This window comes from Kogia breviceps, chromosome 2 (assembly GCF_026419965.1).
Source record: "Kogia breviceps isolate mKogBre1 chromosome 2, mKogBre1 haplotype 1, whole genome shotgun sequence".
Taxonomy (NCBI): Eukaryota; Metazoa; Chordata; class Mammalia; order Artiodactyla; family Physeteridae; genus Kogia; species Kogia breviceps.
The window spans coordinates 173,670,472-173,683,064 of NC_081311.1; the positions used below are offsets into that span (position 1 = coordinate 173,670,472).

The following is a 12,593-nucleotide window of genomic DNA, read 5'->3' on the forward strand; positions in this document are numbered from 1 at the left end:
TCCCCCGGGAGGGAGCCGCCGCCTAGGGCTCCTTCTGGCCCGGAGTTGACTCTCCCAGGGCTGGGCACCGGGGACGAAGGCTGGCTGTGCCTGGCGTCCCCACCCCTTATTCTTTACCCGTCGCGTCCGGCCAGTCTCCTTTCCTCTTCCCTACCAGAATGCCCAATTCTTTCCCCCGTTCCCATTTCCCAGCCCGGCCTGAGACCCTGCAATCCGCGGCCCTTCCTGCTAGTGGTTCTATTTAACATCTGGTGGGACTTAGCAAAGACTTTCTGATGTGTGCTCTCTTTTCTTAATGAAAACTTAAATACCCTAACTTCAGCGTATCCATCCCATCTCCCTATCCAGATGGTACCTAAGCGAAGGAACTAGGTAAGGGCCTGATGATAGACTTCCATTCGTTAAGGTAGTTGATACTCGAGACAATTAAGACAAACATTATAGGATTTGTCATTTAAATTCAAAATAGGTCTGGACAGAGTCAATGTGGTGTTCTTAAGTAAAATTCTTTGGATTTTAATGTTTTCAGTCGCCCTTATAGAAGCTATTTTATCCCTTCTAACTATAATTTGAACACGATAGGAAAGAAAATGGTGGGAGGGGGCTTAAAATAACTGTGAACGGTGTGAAACATTACTGCCGCGGCTGCAGAGAATAGTTTTTTTTTTTTTTCTTTACCAAAGGAGACCCCATGGAGTTCTGATTACTTTAAAATTTCCACTTTGACACAAGTATGTCTTCAGCTGCACAGCCTTATTCGACTTCATTTACACGTTTGCCTGTTCAAAGGGAGGGGCGACGTGGTTCCTGAGACTGCTGGACAAAAGTTTCAAAGGAGAAAAAACAAATTCAGATTGTAATTTGTAATATACAGGTTTGGGAGTTAACATGCCACATCCATCCTGCAGAAAAGTGTCTCCATGGCTCCCTCCCCCGCCCCCCCCCCGTCCCCCCCGTCCCCCCACCCACCCACCAGCAGAATCCTATTCAACTTTAAGAATATTCAGGTAAAAGTTCTGAAGACTAAATGGCTGGGGGGTGGGTGTTGTCGGGGAGGAGAGGAGAGAGAGAAGAGAGGAAATGTTTGATTTTTGTCTCTAGAATTTCGGAAAGGGATGGCTCTAGGTTAAAAGAAAAATTCTGGGTAGCATAGTGGCACCTTAATAAAGACTGTGTTCTTTGAAGTATAAAACGTCGTATCATAAAGATGTTAAAGCCCCACTGGCCCATTTGTTTCATTTAAACGCCAGAGATGTCATTATTTCATAGACGAAGTGTCTTACAGCTCTTCTGTATAAATTTTAGTTGGGTTTACTTAATTTCTTAAGTTAGAATAATTAAGCCTGTGGATTCATCCTTATGATGGACGTGGCTTTGTAAGTGGAAAGTACTCCCTTTTCAGAAGTTAGATATTGTGAAAGAATGAACAAATTATGTGAATTAATTGTAGCTTTAAACACAAAGCATGTAAGTACTTGTGAAAACTGCTCTACTTGTTGCTATAAGGTAAGCCTCTAAATGATTTTTAAAAACAGTTAGTAGTTGGCTAGTGTAGGATGAGAGACGAAAATTGGACCTTTATAGAATTCTTCTAAGATTTACAACGCATTTTCATGTGTATTTCACTCGACCCTTCCATCTACAAATAAGGCCCGTGTATATTCTCCCTCTGTTGCCAATGAAGAAGCCAAGACTTAGAGATCTGAAATGACTGCGTAACACAGCTACTGAACAAAAGAGACAGACTTGGGAGGTGGTAGATATGCCCAGTTCAGTTCTTGGGATGCTTAAGAAACTGTTTAGAGTGCACCTTATATTTTATAACTTATCCATGAGTTAGGCCTATCTCAGCATACTCCAGTTTTGATTATTGCCATTCCAGTTTATTGTACACAACTCAGAAGCAGCATTTACCTCTCCATTCTGTGTCTGTACATTCAGTGCAATGGATATGAATAAAAGTAGAAGTCATGAAATAGCCTAAATTTATCAATCAGGTAAACATGTTGATATATTTTAAACAGTTTGTTCTGGTGAAATCCAATTGAAGCCGAGAATGCCCTGGACAGTGGGACATAAAGGGAAGCTGGTAAGGGGGCAGGTAAGGTACTAAGCATTTAGCATACAACTATGTATGGTTAGGAAGGAGTGCTAAATCAGGAACTGGAAAAATAGAGTTCATGAGTACAGAATTTTTATGTCTAACATGATTGTTAAAATTTCATTTCAATTTGTCTTTTGGGGGGGCATTCAATAAAGTGATAAGAGAAACCTCAATTTCAGCATTTACCTATTAATTAAGTTTCCATAGAAACAAGGTCAGAACACCAAATGTAAAGTACAGGCACATTGGAAGTTTGCTCTTAATGTCTTTATTTCAGACAATTTTATATCAGTTTCCCTGGAAACTGAGAAATACCTACTCAGATATAAAACATTTTGGCTTTTCTACAGTGAAGAATTATTTGGTTACTTAGAGAAAATGGTACATAAATGATGCTCTGTCTTGTTCTTCAGAAACATTGGAGAAGAACATGATTTCTTCAAGCCATTTCAAAAAAGTAACTCCTAAGAACATAGTATAGATTTCAGATAGACTCAAAAGAATTTTTTTACTACTTTGTCTTTAACAGTATATCTAATATAACTGATGGTAGTATCATAATAAAAAATAAGATGCTAAGGTCGTATTATCTGATTTTATTTTTTTTCATCAACTTTTCATACAGCCTTTATGTTCTGACCTTAGGAGCTTTGCTAATTTTCTGGTGAAAGGTGCTCTCTCAAGTGACCCCTACCTCCCATCCCCCTGAAGAGTGGGTAGGGAAGGAATTGGCAATATGATGTGGAAAAACCTCTGAGCAACAGATCTTTCCTCTTTCCAGTAGCTATTTTAAACACTTTTTTTTTTTTTTTTACTTTTTTTGTGACAGTATTAATAAACATTTGATGTAAAAGATTTAGAAAACACAGAAAACTCCTTTACTCACACTCAGAATATCCAGAATTTTTATTAATATTTTGGTGTTGATTCTTCCTGAACCTTTTGTATGCATATAAACATAGCATTGTGCTTATTTTACAAAGATGAGATTGTTCTTTATGTGCCACTTTGTAACTTTTTGTTATAAAGAAAAGTAATGACGTGAAGCTCCCGGAACTGTGCTGACACCTAGAGAGTGCTCCAGGATGATGTATTTCCATGCAACTGCACATAGCTTTACAGCCTGCCTTTTACCAACTGTTTACTGTGCCATCGAATGGTTGGAACATAATTTATTTACCCAGCCTTTATGGTTGAGCATCTTTTATAATCCCATTATAATGCTTTATTCAGGGGACACAGATAAAAACTGATGCATTGTATTATTACTTCCCTATAGCATTCTGATTGTACACTTTGTCTTACGACTTAATTAAATTCATAGGGTGAGTCATTTTGTAGTTATTTTAACTTTAAATGTTCTTTTCCCAAATTAAAGTTACCATTGGTTTTTCACTGAACATTAGATTTCCTCTTTTAGGTTTTCGTGGTTCTTGGTAACCTGTCTTGTGTCTTTGATTCTGAGTAACTAAACTACTACTCTAAGAGATCTGAAATTAACTCAGGTCTTAGGTGACAGACACATCAAAAGACAGCATTAGAAGAAATCTTAGATGATGTGGGAAAATTAGGAGAAACTTAACTGGTTTGGGGTACACTGAAACATGATTATTAGGCACCATTCCAGAGGCAGGACAAACAGTGGTTAGACAAGACAAGCCCGTACCCTAACTCGGGTCCTTACTTTCTAGAGGTGCCTGGGGGCTGACAACACGAGAATAACGTCAGGTAGTGAGACACTGAGAAGAAAGAAAATGAAGGTATGGGCTGGGGAGGAGGACAGTTTTACAAGGGGTGGTTAAAGACAGCTTTTCTCCTTAAGCGACCCATGAGCAGTCCTGAGAGAGCCATGTGAGGATGTGGGAGAAGAGGCTTCTGTGCAGTTCCTAAGAAGGGAATATGCTTGATGCGTGCAAAGGACAGAAAGATGGGTGGCTGCAGCTGAGTGAATGAATGCCAGGAGGAATATAGGGGATTAAGACCTTGTATGCCTAGTGGGCCTTGACAAAAAAATATGAATTTTAGTCTAATTGTAATGGGAAACCATTGAAGGATTATATGCAGGGGAATGATGTTAATTCTTAGGAAAAGGGAAGGTGGGTAGAGAGGGTGGAGGGAGATCAGACCAGCTACTGTGTGAGAATAGACTGTAAGGGCGGAAGGAAGCAGGGAGGGAGACCAGTTAGGAGGCTCGTGCAGTAACTCAGGTGAGAGCCAACAGTGGCTTGAACAAAAAAGCGATATTAATAAGGGCCTAAAATAGGCTGTAGTATATAGATTGCTCTTGCATTTCATTTGATTCTCACCATGTTCTGAGTTAAGTAGTGTAGTAATTCTTCTCTTAGGTGTAAATTGAGTTGTCCAAGGTTTTAAAAATGAGTATTGATAGAGAGTAGGACTGTAAATTCCAAATGCATGGCATATAGGAACAGAATTTATTGATGACATTATGTGAGCTTTTTTGGAATACTACCTTTTTTCGCACCCTTTTTTTGGTTGTTGTTTTAGTGTATTAAAGTAATAAAACTTTAGAGTTAAAACAGTAACACTGCATAATGTGAAATGAAATGAAGGTAACTTGCAACCCAGAAAGGTTCTTAAAAGTCCAAGAAACTGAGTAAAGTACTCTTTTAATGCTTTTTTTGTTTGTTTGTTTGTTTGTTTGTTTGTTTTTGTGGTACACGGGCCTCTCACCGCTGCGGCCTCTCGCGTTGCGGAGCACAGGCTCCGGACGCGCAGGCTCCGGACGCGCAGGCTCCGGACGCGCAGGCTCAGCGGCCATGGCCGCTCCGCGGCATGTGGGATCCTCCCGGACCGGGACACAAACCCGCGTCCCCTGCATCGGCAGGCGGACTCTCAACCACTGCGCCACCAGGGAAGCCCCAAAGTACTCTTTTAAAAATATACAAATATATAGTTTTTTTATATATTTATATATTTATTATATATATTTATATATATTTATATAATATATAAATATATATTTATATATTATATATTTATATATTATATATATATTTTTTTATATATATATATTTTTTTATATATATATAAATATATATATAAAGCCAGGTATACTTACCTCTATGTCACCTCTCAATCATGATCACTGTAAAACTGATCGAGTATTAAAATAAGGCAAAACTGAGAAGCAAGGTGGAGGCAGGTACAGAAGCAGTTGGAAACCAGAGTTGGGAAGTTTGGAAGCCAGGATTGTCAGAAGCTAGGAAAGCAGGATCAAGGCTTGGGTGAGCAGTAGATGGGCAGGTGCAGGAGCCTGCTGTGTACCCTCTGGTGAGGCAGCCCAGCTCAGGGCTGGCTGGCAGGAACTCCCTGACTGGGGTCGAAAGTGTGGGCTCAAAGAGATGGAATCATCAGTTTACGTGGTAATTGTAAGAATTGTAATGTTTGTATTATGAGTCATAAAATGAATGCACTGTACAGTATAGGGATGCTGGGGCAGCTCAGTAAATGCAGTGGTTACCTTTAAGTAAACTGGTGCTCAGCAGTTGGCCCAGAAACTGCTGACATCTCCTGTTTATTTGGAATATATTGAAATCAATATGTTGATATTAATCTCTTTCTGAAATATGCTGCTTCTGTGAGATGCTTTCTTGGTCACTTCCCTCTCCCTCTAATATTTTAACAAGGAGAAATCATTTATCGACAGTTTGATAGCATAGTTTTAACACCTTTAGCCTTCAGTAATGCATTTCATTTGTTCTAAGTTGCCTATATTTTCACATTTTTAACAACTGCATTTGAGATGGATCTTAACAACTGGTAGAATCTTAGACTGGAGAAAAAAACAGTATTCAGTGTCGGTGGTGTTTTACAGGTTTCCTCTGAGGAATGTTTACATTAAGACCCAAGTTTAATTTTTTTTTAATCATACTTTTTCTACATCGACCTATCATGCTGTCAAATAAGTTGCAGTTTAAATTGATAATACACAAGTGATGGGTCTTAAAATACCATTTTAATCATAACCCCTAATCATGAGCTCAAGAATATTTCTCCTGGGTAAAACATTCTTAGAGGTTTCTAAAGAAATAACTTGAGGAAGAATCCATGTAATTTCCTGAATGCACAGTAATTTCCTGAAGTCTCTAAATCACTGTGTGTGCACGTGGTGTGGGGAGAGGGATGGTGGGTGGTAAAGCTTTGCTTAATAGTTGGTGGTCTTACCTTTGTGATGGTGAAGAGTGTGGTAGGTTTTACCATAGTCTCCTTAGGCTCTTGGGAAGATAGTTAATGGAAAGTGCAGAAATATTGTGTGTATGTATGAGTTTACTGTCTAATGGCTCACATGTCCATTCTATAAAACAGTGATGTGGTATTTTTCATTAGCAAAAAGTGCAAGTTATACAGGCTATAAACAGAAGATTAATATTTTCTGAAAACCTCATGCAAACTGACAGCAGTAGGGCCCTGGTGTTTACAGTACATTCAAATGATAGGCCAACTCACCAAAGAGGAAATAACACTGATAACTGGGGGAAAATGGTCAAACTGTGTGATCAAAAGAGATACAAATTAGATCTACAGTGAGGCTCCTCATTCATATCAGTAGGAATTTTTTTTTTTTTTTCAAGTATCCAAAGCAAGGGTAGGAACTCAAAATGTCATGACTGGTAGCATTATACCCTAATGTGCCCCCCACCTGCTTTAGGAAGCAATTTAGCATTGTACATGGAGCCGTGAAAGTGATCTAACCTTTTGGCTTGGTCATCCCACTTCCGAAGATCTTTGCTAAGGAGATAAAACCATTATTTTAAAAAACTATATACATGAAGATTTTCCTCATAATATTTTAAGAATAGAACTTTGTAAGCACCAATCCCCAGCAGTAGGGGATTGGCGAAGTCCAGTGTAGGAATAACACTTGGTGGGCCAGTGTGTATTCATTAATAAATATGCAAACAGTGGGGTGGAGAGCGCTTGTTAGTAACAAGAAGACATAAATTGTACACTAGTTAGAGCTTTTTTTAACGTATAAGAAAAGCAACTAAAAGTAATGGTTGTGAATCACTGTGTGTTAATGATTGTGGATGGTTGTGTTTAATTTTTAAACAGCATCGTTTTGGCTCATGCAGATTTTTGTTCATGATTTGTTAAAGGAATGAGCAAGTGACTTTTACCTTTCCCCACCTTTAGTGTGATCATCAGTACTGCTGATTAACCAGGTCTCCTTCAGTTGCAAGTTAAAAGAAAATCAGAGTTAAGCACAACTTGACCCAGGAGTTAAATGATCTCCTCAGTTCTGCTCTCCTCTGTTGATGTCTCCTGAAAAGCCTTTCCCCTCATGATAGCAAGGGGAGTGTCCAGCAGCTCAAGACTAGCTAAGGATCCTAGAGTATAGTTCTGCCTTCCTCTTTTCTTGGGAAGTCCCAGGACAGCTGTGACTGATTGGCCAGTCCTGGGTCCTGTGCCCACCTTTGAACCCCCTAGGATAGAGTAGGGAGAGTGCCAGCTTTTTTCTGGTCACTTGAGCTAAGTTTACTTTTTTTTTTTTTTTTGCATGTTGTCATTTCTTTTATCCCAGCCTTCTTGATTTTTGTATTTAGATCTGTAGTAGCACATCTTGGTTTGGCGTGTGTGTGTGTGTGTGTGTGTGTGTGTGTGTGTGTGTGTGTGAGAGTGTGTTAAAGCTTCTCTTTGATTCTGGCACTTACTTTTCCCGGACTTCCATTGAAAATTGTTAAGTTTTACCATGCCATAGACACTGATAAATAATACAGCTACTTTGCAAACATTTCTGCTTATTTTTTAGATTCAAATGTAGTCTGTTTACTTTCTTTTTGGTATAGGTAAGTAGTCATGAATCCTTTTGGAAGCCATAGGTTAGAGGCAGCTGTGAAAGTCTCTGCCTGTCATTTTGTGTACAGCTGAAATAATTTATTTTCCCATTGTCTAATTTTTCAAATATGTAGGAGAAAAAAACTTTAAAATAATTTTTATGGGTCTTCTACATAAAAATGTTGAATAGAATATTTTCTCCAAAAGCAGCTGATAAACTTCAAATTCAGTGAAGGAATTTTCATGAAGAACAAAGCAGTTGGTTTAGCTATGTAAATTACTAGTGCTGGCAGTAACATTAAAATGGATGGCTCAGATTCCTGTTAAAATGGGAAGTCCAAAATTACTGTTCGTGCAAAATTCTTTCTGGGCAGGAAAAGGGGATTCTAGGTAGATACATTTGTGAAATGCTGGATTAGACAGAATTCACTACTAGACTAACTAGTTTTTAATATATCAATGTGTGTATTCTTTTGATTCTCTAAGAGGCAGAGATATATTTGTATTTCACTTTGACCATCAAACCCCTCTTTCAAAAACAGATCAGTTATTATGTTTGGGAAATAATTGCCTTAACCATTACTCTTTATCTGAATCTTGGTCTGGTTTCTTAAAAGATTGGTTAAATGGTTTGAGATGGACTTTGCTGAGGAAGTGTCATAGGGCTTTTATGTTTGTTTGTTTGTTTTAAACAACAGCCTTACTATCCCGTGTGGTAGCTTGTGCTTGTTTTGTATTTCTGCCTAAATAGAAGACACTGTCCCACCTTGGTGCAAGGTGGACTACAGGCAGACCCACCTTTTTGTGTAGGTTTGGCCAGAATTTTTTTCAAGTAGCCCTATGATCTGCTCCAGAAAGTACTCTTATTGAAGCCTCAAATTAATCATGCAGAGTGGAATGTAGAAGTGAGAGTTTAGCTTTGGAAATAGAGGGCAAAGTTAAAAATCACTATCATGGAAGTGTTTCTATAGATTAGAACATTGAACTTTTATGTAGTCCTCTTAAATCTGCCATGATGAATAGCCCCCAGATAACCCACAGCCAATTAAATGAGTTCATTTGTTGAATGGAGTTAGAATTAGCCGTTTGATTGTCTGAAGAACATTTGCCAAAAGCAACTCACTTGGTTTTGGCATATTTGATATATTGAGCTGGTATCTGACAGTAGTTGGCTACAGCATAACTTGCTTCTTGAGACTGTTCCTGGAATGTGCTAGTAATATCAGTTTTAAAGGAGGGTGACTGAATTTTTAATTGCTAAGTAGGAGGGGAGTCACATATATGATTAATCTAAAAATGACATAGATTATTTAGGTGCAAGTTAAAGAAGTCTAAGACATAGCCATGGTTTTATTCCACATGTATGGAGACTTTTCTACAGTTTTGCGGTTTCCCAATAGAATTTTTATATTGTGCCTTTACTAAAATTGCCTTTTTGTCATTACTAAAAGCTCTTCTCAAGGCTATTAAAAGTGGTTTAAATCAATGTGTAGCTATCTTTAAAATCATGTATTTTTCTACTCAACTAAATCACCACACCTTTTTCTCTTCTTCCTATACAGACTTAGCTTTGGAATCAAACCCTTCTGACCACCCAAGGGCAAGCACAATTTTCCTGAGCAAATCTCAAACGGATGGTAAGACAATGTTTTTTTTTTCCCCCTGAGAAAAAGAGTGAAAACTGGTTTTGTTTTGTGTATTATAGGAAGTATTTAGAAAAACTCTTACAGTGGTTTAAATGTTTCACTTTTTCATGTATTCACTTGTCTTATTTTTATATGTTGATGATACACTTTCCTTTAGTTGTCAGTGTTTTAGTGAGGAGAACACTTAGACTATCTGTTTATACATTTTGCCACCTCTTTATCAACATAGTCAACTGGCCACATGATTTAGATGTGGTCTATTTCTCCATGCTACTTTGTCCTTTTCCCCTTGCTCCAAAGAGCACATATGTTAAAGATGAATGATAGAGTTTAGGTCACAGTTAGGTTTTCATTTGATCAAATCAGAAAAATCAGTTGTTATATATGGGAATTGAGCCTTGTGATTTTGGCCCTGTTTTACCCAGTGTTCAACCAGATGAGCCTATCTCACATCCAGATTTATGCTACTCAGAACTTTTAAGCTATTCAAAACTTTCTCATCCTAATGTAGTGCTGTGCCAGGGTAATAAGAGCAACATGCCTTATGGGGTTTCCCAGAAGATTATCCTCAGCATGTGAAACTCATATAAATTTCCTATGTCCTCCTTGTTTTAAGATGAGAATCAGAACCGTAGAATTTTTTGCACTCCTGCTTGTCTTCCTTAATGTTATGTTAAATCCTAGTTTATTTGCTAAAACGCCATACATGACCAAGTTTTTCAGTTGATTATGGGATCAGGAATACAAGAAGTGAACATTCCATAATATTTAAAGTGATGCAGCACAATAAAAAACAGAGGTTTGTTTTTATTGTTGATTTGTTTTTTGTTTTTTTTCTATTAGATCACTGGTTTTTATAAAAGGATATAATTCAGGAACAGCCAGATGGAAGAGATGCATAGGGCCAGGCATGGGGACAGGGCACAGAGCTTTGATGCCCTCTGCAAGGGTACTACCTGTTCACCAACCTGGAAGTTCCCAGGGTTTCTAACTTGCATTTTTCTAGTGTGTGTACTTGAGCCACTCATTTCTGGTTAGGATTGCTCTATGTCTCGGTTCTTCCAGAGCCATGAGCTGCTCACATGTAAAGGGGCTCTGGAGACAGTAAAAGAGAAGCTGTCCCATGCCTGTCTCTCTTTTCAGCCTTAAGGGATCCGTGCCTGTGATGCCCGTCTGGAGTTAAAGGAGGCAATGTGAGCAAGAGTGTGGCCTAAGACCCTCTTCAGGCTTTTATTCTTCTGGCCTTTGTTGGAGCAAAACAGTCTTGTGTGCTGTAGATATGTTCATGTAGGTCAGCACACTCATTTTAAAATTTACATTTAACGTAGGTTACTTTCCAGTTGTGTATTTTTTCAGTAAGGTATTTGAGTAGGTTACCATTAAGTGGTTCAGGATGCTTCCGGAGATACTGGTGCGTTCAGAGATGAGTGCCTGGCCAGAAACTGGTTCTTAGAGTTGTCATCTGTAGATTGTGGTAATTAAGCTGTGTGTAAATGAAGAATTAGAAAATACTACTGGCTAGTAGTTCAGCTATGCAGCTGGTAAATTTTTTTATTAGCTAAGTTTCTCACCTGGCCTAATTTGCTTTGTCCTTTTCTTTTGTAAATGGGGAGTCTTTCATTTGTACCTAATACAGAATATCTATTAGGTCAAAAAAGTAAAACTAAGTTTTTAGGTTTTATTTACAGGACTCATCTTGCTGGGTGATTTAAATTATATATTTTGTTGGAAATTATTTTTTTAAATGGAATGGAATTTTATCTCACTGTGTTATTGGTAATCCATCAAATAATTAGCAACTACTTTTATTTTTCTATGGCATTTGTATCAGAATTCATCAGTTAATTTTTTTTATTCTTAGTGCGAGAAAAGAGGAAGAGCAACCATTTAAACCATGTAAGTAAACAGTTGAAAAGTTAATAGTTTGCATTAAAAATATGTCTGCCGTGATTCCTAAAAAATATGATGGATCCAGTACTGTAGAATCTTTTTTGTAGATTTTCTAAATCTCTATTTTCCTAATTATCAAATGTATTCAGGAAAGTCTTTGACTTAGTAGTGCCCATTTTTCAAGGGTTCTGACACTTAAGTTAAATTTCAATAATATGGTTGTAGTATAAAGATCTGCCTTAAATTCTTTTGCCTTATTTTTTTGATCCTATTTTTTAACCAAAGTAATAAAAGTATAATAGGTAAGTTAATTTTTAGCACTGTCCATTGACTTCTTGTCATAGCAGGTGAAAGTTTAGCTTCTTCACTCTACCATGATGTTATTTCCCTCCCTTTGTTCCCTCAACATGTATCAGTTTTTATTAAATCAGAATCAATGTTTACATTACTACGACTGCAAATTTGTGTGTGCATTGCTGAGCCATATAGTTCTCTGACTGTGCCTCCTCCTTGTACACCCTTCATTCTTTTTCTTAAATATTAATGAAATTGGAGCACTTCTGCACTTCTCTAGGATAATCCAATCCCCCTTTTCCTAGCCAACATGATCTCACACAGCCAGATGCAGTAAGTAGCTCCCTGCCTGGTCTCCCTGCTTTCACATTCTTCATTTTTTTTCTGTGGAATTAATTTCCTGACTATATTCACTTGCCTGTTTTCTAACAGCTATTTTTTTCCCAAAATGTTTTAACATTTGTCACATGCCTATCAAACATATTTTCTGTTTACTAAGCCACATTTGTTCCATTTTTTTCTTGGAGATACTTTTCCCCAATCTTTTGTCTTCCTACTCCCATATAGACTAGTGTTCCCCTAGGCCTGCTCTGTGCCTCTTTTCCTGGGGTATCTGTGTGAAGTCATCTGGGATCTCACATAACTCTTCTCTCGTGTTGGATCCCCTATGTCCTAGATTCTGTTTCCCTCTTGTTATACTTCCTTGGTTTACTGGAGCACATTTTCCTGGGAAAAGGGCACATGGGCAGAAAGTTTATAGAGATCTAGCCTCTCTGAAACTCTTTCGATTTGATAAAGTATAGAATTCTAGGTTGAAACTAATTTTTGCAGTTCTAAAGACATTTCCCTCTCATCTTCTC

General features: G+C 37.9%; 1 protein-coding gene across 3 annotated transcripts in view; it reads left to right on the forward strand.

Annotated features, from left to right (window-relative positions):
- The window catches only part of CCNYL1 (cyclin Y like 1), a 36,347-nt gene that overhangs the window by 412 nt on the left and 23,342 nt on the right, over positions 1–12,593 (forward strand). For all 3 annotated transcript variants that reach the window (XM_059051422.2, XM_059051432.2, XM_067026696.1), the window contains exons 2-3: positions 9,466–9,540; positions 11,411–11,445. In XM_059051422.2, the coding sequence (XP_058907405.1) occupies positions 9,466–9,540; positions 11,411–11,445 (110 nt within the window). The remainder of the gene's footprint in view (positions 1–9,465; positions 9,541–11,410; positions 11,446–12,593) is intronic.